The sequence below is a fragment of the Pseudorca crassidens genome, chromosome 12 (genome assembly GCF_039906515.1).
Source record: "Pseudorca crassidens isolate mPseCra1 chromosome 12, mPseCra1.hap1, whole genome shotgun sequence".
Taxonomy (NCBI): domain Eukaryota; kingdom Metazoa; phylum Chordata; class Mammalia; order Artiodactyla; family Delphinidae; genus Pseudorca; species Pseudorca crassidens.
The window spans coordinates 40,020,167-40,032,424 of record NC_090307.1 but is presented as its reverse complement, the minus strand read 5'-3'; the positions used below and the strand labels follow the sequence as shown (position 1 = coordinate 40,032,424).

The 12,258-nt window shown below is 54.1% G+C and overlaps 1 protein-coding gene across 50 annotated transcripts in view; it reads right to left on the bottom strand.

Moving 5' to 3' along the window:
- Positions 1-12,258, bottom strand: part of CELF4 (CUGBP Elav-like family member 4) — a 299,450-nt gene that overhangs the window by 216,036 nt on the left and 71,156 nt on the right. For all 50 annotated transcript variants that reach the window (XM_067699235.1, XM_067699231.1, XM_067699230.1 and 47 more), the window contains exon 2: positions 8,062-8,144. In XM_067699235.1, coding sequence (XP_067555336.1) covers positions 8,062-8,144 — 83 coding nt within the window. The remainder of the gene's footprint in view (positions 1-8,061; positions 8,145-12,258) is intronic.

The following is a 12,258-nucleotide window of genomic DNA, read 5'->3' as shown; positions in this document are numbered from 1 at the left end:
GACACTTAAGCAGAGGGCAGGAGGAAGGCTTGGGGCCCAGGGGCAAGGATGGAGACAGGGGGAGGTGGAGCTCCAGCCCTTCCCTGAAGCCCTGTCCTGGAGCCGGCCCTCAGGGGCGGGCAGCTTGGCTGGTCTGCATCAGGGAGAGACCGAGCTGACGAGAGCTTTATTAATTATACTTGTCACAAATGGAGTTGGGCCGTGGAGGCCAGGAGACACTTATCTTCCTCACCCTCCCACTCTCCCCTCCTCTCCCTGTCTTCTTCAGTAATGTGAGTAATGTGAGTAATGCCAAGTCTATTATTCTTAGAATTTTAAAGAATGTCAGAGCTAGAAGGGGCTCCGGAGGCAATCTGGCCCACCGCCTCCTTCCACAGTCCAGGAGGTGGAGGCTCAGGGAGGCTCTGAGCTGAGCGCTTTGCCCAAAGTACCTGGTTTGTTTGGGGGCAGGTGGGACCTGGTGCCCAGGTTCCCTGACTCCAGCCCAGGCTCTGACCCTCACCTCACATGGCCTCTTATTTATCCCTCCAAGTTAGAGATGGTGGCTGTGGACATAAGGCTCTCTGGGTCCTTGAGACAAATCAGTGAGGGTGTCTTGCACAGGCCACGGCTGGTCCTGGGTTCTGTCATGGAGGCCACAGAGAAGGTGTGAGCGTCACTCGCCAGAACAATGGGGACACCTCCGCACTCAGGCGAGTGTGGGAAGGGGCAGGGAAGAGAAGAGAGCACAACTTAGGACACAGGGCACAGCCCCGGTGGGAGGAGGGCTTCAAGACGTTTCTGTGGGAAGGGGGAAGGGGAGTGAAGACTCTCTCCATGCAAGCAGAGGGAGGTGGGACTAAGGACCGGTGTGAAGAGGAGAGACGAGAGCTGAGCACGCCTCGGATGCTAATGTAGCTCGTCTGGCACCTGGAGTCCGGATTTAAAGCATTTCTGCCTTCTCTCCTGGAACCCAGTGTTCCCTCCTGCTGGGAGAGCCGGGAGGGGTCCACATGCGCTCAGCCGCAGCCTATGGTGTGGTCTGGGGCAGGGGGTGAGGGGCTGCTTGGTGGGACACGTTCCTGCCAGGGCTGCTTCCTGTCAGGATGGGGACTCCTCCAAAGGGAGAGGCTGGAGAAACCCCACATGTGGGTGGGCTGTGGAGGCCTGGGTTCTGGTCCCAGCTCTGTCACAAGCGAACTTCAACTCATTTCCCTCGGATCACAGATTCCCTGTGGGTAAAATGAGAAAACTGAGCTAGAAGTTGGTGCTGAAACTAGGCCTCCTGCAGATAGGAGTGTGTGAATGGCCAACAGGAAATGATCTCTAAGCCTGGAACGGGACTTTGCCCTCTCCTGCTGCCCACGGTTCCCTCTGTGCTTACACCGTTTGAGTGTGTGCCCCTTGACAAACCCGCCCACCTCTGATACTCTAAGGACCCCTGGGGCTTGTCCCCCAGGCGAATGAGAAGCAGTGGGGAAGTGAGAGGGAAGCTCCACCCCATGGCCTCACTGTGCGGAGTTTTCCATCTGCCCTCGGTCCCAGCACAGGCTCCTGGGCACTACGGACATTTTGGGCCAGACACTTCTTTGTTGTGGAGCTGTCCCGTGCATTGTAGGATGTTTAGAAGCATCCTAACCTCTACCTACTAGATGCCAGTAGCATCTCCAGACAGTGTCCAAATGTCCCCTGGGGGGCAAAAGTGTTCTCTAAGACCCAACGCCCTAAAAGGACAGATGAATAATTCTCTTTAGAGAATATGGGGAAAGAGGGAAGATATGTCATTCATTTCCCCAAGAGAGAAAGAAAAGAACACGAGGACAGGGGGGGAGATGCAGAGGAAGGGCTGGTGGGACTCCCCTCACCCTTTCCAGTGACTCAAACACTGTTGAAGCCCTTTCTCTCCCTGCCATGGAAGAGCCATAGGGCTGCCCATTTTTCAGTGTTACGGGTCCCCCCCGCCCCCTAAAAGATATTAAAGACCGAACCCAAGGTACCTGGGAATGTGACCTTATTTGAAACAGGGTCTTTGCAGATGTAATCCAGTTAAGATGAGGGCATTAGGCTGGGCCCTAATCCCACATGACTGATGTCTTTATCGAAAGGGGAAATTTGGACACAGAAACAGGCACGCACACAGGGAAGTTAATGTGACGACATAAGAACACCGTCTACCAGCCAAGGAATGCCCGAGGCTACCAGAAGCGAAGAGAGAGCCACACAACAGATTCTCCCTCCCAGGCCTCAGAAGGAACCAGCCCTGCTAACACCTTGATCTTGGTCTTCTAGCGCCAGAGCTGTGAGACAAAACATTTCTGTTGTTTAAGCCAACCAGTTTGTGGGACTTTGTTACAGCAGCCCTCCAACCAATACGCTCAGGAAGAAGGACCACAGGACCAGGAAGCTGGAGTTACGCAGGGATCTGGCTTGTGGCCCCACCATCTGAAGCAGAGACATGTGCTGATGGGACCCAACTCACCGTACAGAGACAAAAACCAACACTGTGCCTCCCGGACAGACAGGTGGAAATGCATCACATCTCTAAAACGAAACGCTTTGGTTGTGCCAATCACTAGAAGTTGTAAAACTACCCTGAAGAATTAACAGCCTCCACATGCTAACTACATCCATCATAAATTCATCTTTAGTTTCTGTTATCATATCAGTGTCTCTGGGGACCCCTGTCTTGTCATCATTTGCCCTTTATAATTTATTCATCTCGTTCTTGCCTGCATCCTTTCTACTTATCATTCATCTTTACAGTTGTACATAAAATTAGATGGATCCTTCCATGGTGGGGCTGTCAGGAGGGAGATGGGCCTCAGCAGGGAAGTCCCAGTAAAGCTGGTGGCGGTCCCACGAGAGCCTCCTGTGGGTGTCAAGGTAGAGGTGGGGTGGGCAGAAGGAGAGAGAGGGAGAGTGTGAGGGAAGGAGGAGGAGAGGAGAGGGACGGGAGAGGCAAGTGAGAAGGATAAAGAAGAAAGGATGGGAAGTGAGAGGGGAAAAGAGTAAGAGGAAAGTGACCAGAGGGAGAGAAGAGAGGAGGAAACAGGCATAAAGAGAAAAGAGGAGAAGGAAAGGAAGAGAAGGTGGGACTTAAGAAAATGAAAATGGGAGGCAGGGGGAGAAAGGAGAACATCCTGAGACAGCAGTGCTAGAAATCCAACTGAGTTGTTTTTTTTGTTTTTTTAAAATTTTCCATTTTAACATATTTCCTGGTAAACTCAAAGAAGGTCACATTGAATTTCCATGGAAATGACGTGTCCTGAGTAGTGGGGACCTTTAGTCGGGAGGTGTGATGGCAGTGATGCTGCTTGTCTACCAGGCTGAACTGAGCGAGGGGTGCGGGTGGGAGACAGCCATGGAGGACTGTGTGCGTTTGCTTTGTATTCTCAGGTTGCCGGAGTGAGGGCACAAAAGCCAATCTTTAACTAGTGAATTGGAACTTTAATGTTTACCAAGCAGATACAGCTCCCACTCTCCCCCTGCCAGCTCTCTCCCCTCCCCGCTTTCAGGCCTCCTGCTAACCGGACCCACCTCTTCCCCCCTCAGCAGCCCTGGTGAGGAGACTTTTCTGCTGCCCCAGGAGAAAAGTGCTGGCCACTGCTGGCCATGTAGCCTGGTTTTCTCTGATCGGAGTCTCTTGGGCTCTTCCTGGAAGACAATTCCCTGAAAAGTCCCAAAGGCAGGGGGAGCTGGGACTAAGCAGCAGGGGCCTATTTTAAGGAACAGGATTCTTCCAATAGGCCTCCCGTGCACCCTCAGACAGACCCCAGGGAGCTCTCCAAGTGGACCTCTCCTGCCTAGCTCACGGCTCCTGACCTGTCACACGTGCCTTGTCTTCTAGGCTAGTTCTTAGACCAGCGCTCTCATCTGACACACCCATCGTCCTCCCAGCTCTCTATTCCCACCTTGCCCATGTCCTGAACACACTTTTTTTTTTTTTTTTGCGGTACGCGGGCCTCTCACTGCTGTGGCCTCTCCCGTTGCGGAGCACAGGCTCCGGACGCGCAGGCTCAGTGGCCATGGCTCACGGGTCCAGCCGCTCCACGGCATGTGGGATCTTCCCGGACCAGGGCACGAACCCGCGTCCCCTGCATCGGCAGGCGGACTCTCAACCACTGCGCCACCAGGGAAGCCCCTGAACACACTTTTGAGCAACTCCTACACCCCATAGTTATCCAGGTCCCCTCTAAAGCAACTGGTGGCCCTAGAAAGAAGAGGTGGATTTTGGTAGCAGATCAGGTGCTGGTCTTGGCTTGGCCATTTAGTAATTGTGTCACCTTGAGCAAGTTGCTTAATCTCTCTAATCCCGGGTCTCTTCACGTGTGAGGGATACGCATGACATCTTCCTTATAGGGTGGTTGCGAAGATAAAATGGGGTAACGGAGGTAATGTGCTTGCATCACGCCTGTCAGATAGTGAGTGCTTAATAAATATTAACTGTTATCACTGAACTGTTTTCTACTCTACCCATTTTATGATAACGTGCTGTCTTGTACCATTGATGTGTGTGTGACTTCTGTCTCCAATTTGATGGACAGCTCCAAGAGGGGGTGGTGAGGCATTTTTCTTATCTGTGTCTTCCTGGATGCCTATCACAGTGCCCAGCACAGACTCAGGAAATTCTTGTTGATGAATTGAGAAACCATGTTGACTTAACCCTATAAATGATGGAACAAACATTGGGAATGGAAGAAGGTGGGCTGGGGCCAGGAGAGAGAGTGAGATTGAGAGTGTGACGGGGAGATGGTGAGTGTAGAAAAGTGGAATCACTCTGCCTAGATGCCGGCAGAAGACCCTGCTTGAAGGGACCCTGATGAGGCTTTGTGGTTTAGTGATCTCATTCTACTGAAGGCGTGTCAAATTAAAAAACAATAATCCATCTGTAACACTGGTCCAGGGATGACTCCGTCAGCCATCTGAGAGACTTTGGTTAGGCTGGTTCCAAGGGATACTGACCTCTGACTTGTAAAAACAGCCACTGTGATCTGGTTTCTGAGCTTCCACTTATCCCAAGAGAAATGTCAGCTCCCCTTCCCAGTCCCTAAGTGGGGACACGTGGGAGCGGTGTCTCTAGTTCTGGCTCTGTTGTTTTGTTACTGTTTTTGATGGTGGCAGTGTGTGCATGCATGTGCGCACACATGACAACAATGGGATTGTGTTCCTTGTTGCCAACAGGATGCTGACTCTGTAAGTTGCTGGGAAACAGAGTGGGCTGCCTGCACCATCTTCTCCCCTCTTTCTCTCGTCAGTGAGAAAGTGGAGGGCTAATTTTAACGGATTGATTTTAATGGATTTTGAAGTCTGGAAAAGTGCCTCAATTGTTGAGGTTACCAGTTTCCAGGTTCTTTTTTTCAATTTTTTTCTCCTTAGTCAGACATAAAGTGCACTCACCAGGGCACCTAGTGTGGTCACCCCAGGAAAGAAGAAGTCTCCCTCTGCCCCCTGACCAAGGAGGCAGCTGTGAGCACTGCCTCAGCTGGTGGCAACACCCATTATACAGTTGGGTGGAGCATTCTGCTTGGGCCACTTCCCAGCATTTGCGTCTCACTTTCTCTGATCTCAAAGGAGAGAACCAACCAACAATAGTAACACCAGTTCTGCTTTCTGGAATCCAGATGACTCCACTTTAAAATCTGGTCATTTTGTTTTTCATTAATCTCTATGTGAGTTTTTTGGGGGACAATGTGCCCTGGGAAGTTGGAGCTGCAATCCTGTCTTTTCTCCCTGTCCCTCCCCCTGTGGGCTGTGCCTGCCCTGAGAATTGTGATGAGGTCTTTGAGGCCATGAGTCTCCCCGTGAGGCCTTTGAAGAAAGGACAGCGTTCCAAGCACCGCAAGGGGACTCTAGGCTATGTTTTAGTTCCATTGTTGGCCTCTCTCCTCACCCCTCCCACCTCCCAACATACATTCATGGTTGGTTTGTTTTTTTTGTTCTTTCTCCCAGACTTGCCCAACTTGTCTTTGTGGTTTCAGAAAAATGCCACTGGATCTCCCAGTATGAAGGATTAGCACAGATTATGGGGAACAGTGTTAATTATTGGTGGAAGGGGGGCTGGCGCGTCGCTCCAACATGCTCCTGATTTCCCCTGGGCCTTTCTGCCTGGTAATAAGCCTTCTTTAATCTGGCAGGCCCCTTGGTGAAATCAGCACCACGGACAGTGGTATTGATTGCTTCTGAGAAACCATCACAGCTGCTCAACCAAATTACCTTTGATATGTGACCTTTAATGTAATTACTGCAACATCAAAGTATTTCTATAAATTATTAAAGAACTAATACACTCCATCATTTAGCTATTCTATTATATGTAAAATAAACAACCACAAGTTAATGTTAGATCCTGAACAATCCACACTTGCTACTGAAATTCTCCCAAGTCCCCAGTCTCTCCCCCTTCAAAATCCCAAGCCGCCCCCTCCCACCTTCTCTTTCGGTTTCCCCATCTAATTCCAGGCTTTTAGCCATCACGAAACTCCCCAGCAATCTCTCTCAAGCTGATGAAGGACCTCCCATAACAATGTGGTATTTTCTATTCCATTGGGGTGGCTCTAAAATATCTATCACGATCTCCCCCAAAACAAAGTACCACAAACACTTTATTAATCAGCACAAACCTTTCTCAGAAGCCTTTGATTTTCTTACAATATGGCTTTATGCTTCACACATAACATGGGGTGATGTGGAGCGTATTTCTGCCATCTTACAGAGGGCACCCAGAAAGTAATTACTATAATATATGTGCACGTAGCTGCGCCACTGAAAAACCAACTGGGGAATGGCCACCTTGCCAGAGCTGGGTTCCACACAAAAACCTGTGCGGTGCACGATTTCCATACATTTGCATCCGCGGGTGTGTTATTAAGATGACTCAGCCTCGTGCTTTGCAATCACAAATACCAAAATACAATACAAAGGCTATCTTAATGGAAGGAAGGCCCTCCCCACCCCTAAACGGGTAAAGAAGGATCTCTGATGCAAAGGAAGACTGCTCCCGCCCCAGGTTGCGCTTTCCCTCTGTCTACCTGGTTAACCTTTCCCGCTGTGGGGCAGAAATGGAAACGTGTGTTTACATACGATTTGCTTGGTAAGAATGTAAACATGCATGTGTAAATATTGGTGAGCATATATACAGAACACATGTGCTTCCCTGCAGTGTCCATTGTATAAGCTTCAACACGGTACATTTTAAAATTCTTTAAACTATGCCCACAAACACTCACATCTTTCCATTTATCTTTAGATACTCGGTGAGCTGCATATCTCCCCCTCCTTCCGCATCCCCCGCCCCATCTCTCTGAACCCACAGGAGAGACCGCGCAGACCCTTGACCCGGGGAACACTTCTTATTTTATGGTGATGAACTAGCTTCGATAATAGCCACGGCTGATATCACACCCAGTTAGGGGGGCCATAAATAATTCTCTTCTCCCCCGCACAGAAGCTATAAACCAGGGCTGAGGCACGATAGTTTATCAAAGACGAGGGCTGGCTCCTTAAATAAACCGCGGTGATCTCACTCGCGGCGCCGAGCCCGGGCGGGTAGGCACTCCCTCCCTCCCGGCCCGGCCCGGCCCCCACCCCAGGAACGGCGAGGGTCCGACGTCGATCGGTGGGTGTTCGTGCAGCCTTGCGGCAGGCGGCCCGGCGGGCCCAATAGAGGCAGCTCCGGGATCTCAGGGCCCCGGGCACCCCGCGTCCCCACCCCGGGGCTGCCCGAACGGGATAGTGCTCGGAGGAGAAAACCGATCGGCGGCGCCCCGGTGGGTCAGGGGAGGAGCCGCGCCCGAGCTTTGTGGCCACGGCCGAGTTCGTCCCCCGCCCGGATTCCGTCGGGCCTGGACGGCTGAGTGCGCAGGCCGCCAGGCGAGGTCTGAGCTCGGCGCCCACGCGCCCGCTTCCCAGCCCCGCGCCTCGAGGCTTCTGGGGGCCCAAGGGGCGACGCGCGAGTTCCCGAGCGAAGGCCGGCGCCGCGCACCGGGGCCCGCGAGCCCCCCGCCGGCTGCGCCGCGGCTCGGCCTCACGAAGTCGCCCCCTGTCGGCGCGCCCGTCGCTCGCGCCTCGGCGGGCGCCACTTACCCCGGGCAGAGTCTTCTGCTCGTGCAGCGCGCTCTGGGCCTTCAGCGCTGACTCACGCTCGCAGTAGGTGAGGAAAGCGCAGCCTGGGGAGGGAAGCAAGCGCCGAGAAGGGTCAGTGGGGCGCCCTCGGGCCGCCCACGCGCCCTCCCGCCCGCCCTCCGGTCTCCAGCCCCTCCCCGCTCTTGGTCCCTCTCGCCACCTCTCTTTCTCTCCCGTGCGCTCTACTCGAGCTTTCCTGCCTCGCCGTTTTCCCGTGTCTGCTTTTCGTCTCTCTCGTTGCTTTTCTATTTTGCTCCTTCGGTGAAGTCTCCCCACTCTGCATCTTCTCCCCGCCACGCCCCCTCTCCCCGCGGGTCTCTTCCTGTCCGCCTGCCAGGTGCCTGCCTGCCTCCCTCCGATGTTGTTCTGTTTCAGCTCCAGCCCCAATACCTCCCAGAAGGGGCAGCTTCCACCCCTCACCCCAGCACCTCTAGTTACACTCCATCGTGAACTCTTGTTCTGGCCCCTTAGGAGGGATGATGCAGGGACCCTCCCGACCTTTCAAACAAAGGCTCCATCTGTAAGGAGGACCCCAGGCCAGGCTGTCCTAATAAAATGAATGGGGCTGTCCATGTGCCCCCTGCTCCAGTCGGTTGTCACATCTGCAGTGATATCTTCACACCCCTCCTGGAGGGCTTGGAGACTCTTGCTCTGCCTCTAATTCCCTGGGTGACTTCAGCAGTCTCCTGTCCTGCCTCAGTCTCCTCACGTGTTAACCGAGAGGGTTGATCCAGTGGTCTGCAATGTCCAGTCCAGCTTTCCTCTTGCAGTGCCTCACCGGGGAATCTGGATTTTACAGAACACTGTGTCTTACTCAAGCGGTGACTTTTTAATGCTGGCCCTTCAAGCATGGTGACAAGGTAAAGAGAATACTTGTTGGTGGGAGAGGCTTTTTGGGAGTTCCCTCAGACTGCTCAGTGTCAGGGCCTCTTCCTCTGCCTCCAGATGTGGCTGTGTGGCTTGGGCGGCCCTAGGGTCTTAGGGAAAGTCAAAAAGCCAACTTCAGCCTGCAGCAGGCTTGCATCTGGAGGGGCATAGTGGCCTCAGACTTCCTAAAGTCACCATGGCCCCAGAGAAGGCACCCTGGGCGCTGGCCACCACCTCTGGCTCACTGTCTTCTTTCTCTCCCTTGTTTCACTCTCTCTCCCATGATCTGATCTCCCAACCATCTGTGTTCACCACTGCCCCCCTTTCTTTGCTCTCCCCCTTTCCAGTCTCCTCACCTGGTATGCCTTCTCTCCCCATTTTCACATCTACCAATCCCATCCATCTTTCAAGAATCTGATCAAGATCCACTTCTTCCCGGCAGACCACCTTGACTGGTCTAGTTCATCTTAAATCAACCTCCCTTCTCGACTGCCCACAGCTGGCCGGGTGGTCATCCTCCTGGCCATTTATCAACTATTTCCTGAGTGCCCTTGAGCCAGTTTCTGTGACAGGTCCAGGAGCCCAGGCCCTCTTCTCATGAGGCTTGTAGGCTTCTGGTGCCAGTCTGGTGCCTTGTCACCAGGCTCGCTCTGGCCTCTTGTTCGTTTCCCTGGACATAAGAGTGCTCCCAGCATCCTCTGCAGTTCCTGACTCCTCCATCACCCAATAAAAACTCCCTTCCTCTCCTTCCAGTGTAAAACTTGGTCCTGCCTCCCTTCCTCTCCTAGTTTCAGAGAGGAGATGGAAGGGAATGTATTTGTGAGGGAGATGTAGAGACGGGCAGAAGGAAGCGGGGAGAGAAAGCTGGGAGACAGTTCTCAGCTCCCATGGCTCTCTGCCTTCCCTGCCTCCAACTCTGTCCCAGGCTGGGAGGAGCTATGAGTGCCAAGGAGCCTCTGTCCCACTCCATCTCATGCCTCCCCATCCAGACCCCAGATCACCCCTCCTCCCCCCCTCCCCGCTCCTCCATCCTGGCTGTGGCAGACGGTTATTGATGGAGACACTGGGGGACTAAAATGAACAGCAATCAGAGGCCCCCATGACGTCGTCCCTCGTGCTGCTGCCTGCCTCTGCCAGGGCCTCTTTCCTCTTGTCCCCTCACTGGCCTTGTCCTCCGCCCATGCCTGCCTGCAACTGGGAGGCAGCCGCTGTGCAAGCCAGCCCAGGACAAGGTCAGGGCAGGTTTGGAGAGGGAGGAGGAGAAGGGAGGAAGGAGAGAAAATGACCACGTTGTTTCCATGGACCAGGATAACAAGGAAAGGACTCCAGAAAGGAAAAAAAAAAAAGAATCTGTTGCGTTTGTCCAGCTTCCAGGCATTTCTGCTACAGTTTTTTTTGAGAGCGCTCAGAGCTGTGTTGTGAACCAGAATCTTTGAGGGACCCCCAGGCCCTGTGTGACTTCCGCTGTCATCTGCACCCCTTGACTTCTTCCATTCCTCCCCTGCTCGCTCACCCAACTCATTCCAGCCTCGCTGCCCCGCCAGGCATACTCTGCCCTCGGACCTTGGCTCTGGTGGTTCCCTCTGCTCAGAAGGAGCTCGGCCTACGGTCTGCACGGCCTGCCCCTTCACTCCCTTGAGGTTCCGCTCACACGTGGCCTCCTCAGAGATGCCTCTCCCGATGGCCTCATTTAATGCAGCACCTCCTCCCACCCCCCACACAGGACGCAGGCCTGCTCTCTGACCCCTCGTCCTGTTTGTGCTTCTCTTTGGCACCCCTCACCCAGACACGTTAATACTGTGTGTGTGTTCCTCGATGAGCGTTTCCCCGGGCTCAGATGAGGTCGGGACTTGATTTTGTTCTGTTCCTTAGTTCTCGGTGCCCAGAAAGGGGCAGGAGCTCAACACATGTTTGCCAAGAGCATTGAATCCCGAACACTTTGGCTGCTTTGGGGGTGCCAGGAGGTGCGGGGACATGGCAGCGGTGCTGGGAGCTGATCAAGGGCCCGAGGACACTCCATAGTGGGAGGACAGAGGTTGCTGGTGAGAGCTGAGAGGCTGCCCTGGTGGGAGGGCTCTTGTCCCCAAGGCCTCCTTGAGCCCATTTGCTCAGGGCTTGACAGTATGGTTACTGTCACCATCCTGCTCTCTCCCCCATCAGATCATCCCCTGCAAAGGCTGATGCGTGGTTCCAGACAGGAAGCGGTACTCAGCCAGGGGTCACTTACTGATGCCTCTCTCTGAGTCCCAGTTTCCTCATCTCTAACTCCCTTCAGAGGCTGGCCGGGAGACTTACTAGCCAATGAGCATTAACAACCTCTGCAGAGCTCTCTAATCACAGAGCACAGTGTAAACACAGTCACTCTTGTGGATGGGGGGGGTGGGTCAGAGAGGCAGAGTCCCTCCTGTCCCTCTACGCCTCCATGAGGAGGGACCAGCCTTACACAGGGGCCAACTGGTGCCCACCCACCTGGCCTCCTCAAACTATCTCTTCAGCCAGCCCAGTGCCATGTCTGACAGTCCACTCTGAGAGAGCTGTCTCACTGTGGCTCTTTTAAAAAGGCGGACACAGGGGCTTCCCTGGTAGCGCAGTGGTTGAGAGTCCGCCTGCCGATGCAGGGGACACGGGTTCGTGCCCCGGTCTGGGAGGATCCCCCATGCCGCGGAGTGGCTGGGCCCCTGAGCCACAGCTGCTGAGCCTGCGCGTCTGGAGCCTGTGCTCCGCAACGGGAGAGGCCACAGCAGTGAGAGGCCTGCGTACCACAACAAAAATAAATAAATAAAATATATATATAAAAAAAAAAAGGCGGACACAGTACATAGTTATCAACAGCTGACTCTGTGTGCTTGAAGGGACCACATCTGCTCCCTTGCTGGGGGCAGAACCCTGAAGGAGCGGCAGCTTGGCAGGGATGGGGGGCTTCAGGAGGGGAGTTTGTCTTCACAGGGTGCTGCAGAGGGCAGCGGGCCTGGGTGGGGGCCAAGGTGGGCGCCCAGGGTGGCCAGGGGAGAGAGCGCTCGCAAGTCTCGCCCACTGGACACTCACTGAACTAACTGTGACTTCCTGTCCTCATCAGTACTTCTCCTAGGAGTTGAGGAGGGGGCTCTGAGCTGTGAGGGCGGTGCAGGGGGGCCTCAGCTCGGCAGTCACTAAATCTGCCAGGCTCCCTCTCCTGTAAGGAGCTGAGGTGTCCCCAGAGACACGCCCGGTGAGGCCCCTTGGGAACTCTCAGCCTAGTTGGGAAATGGGGTTCTCTCAGGGAGCAGCCACATTCGATCCAAGGCAGCAGAG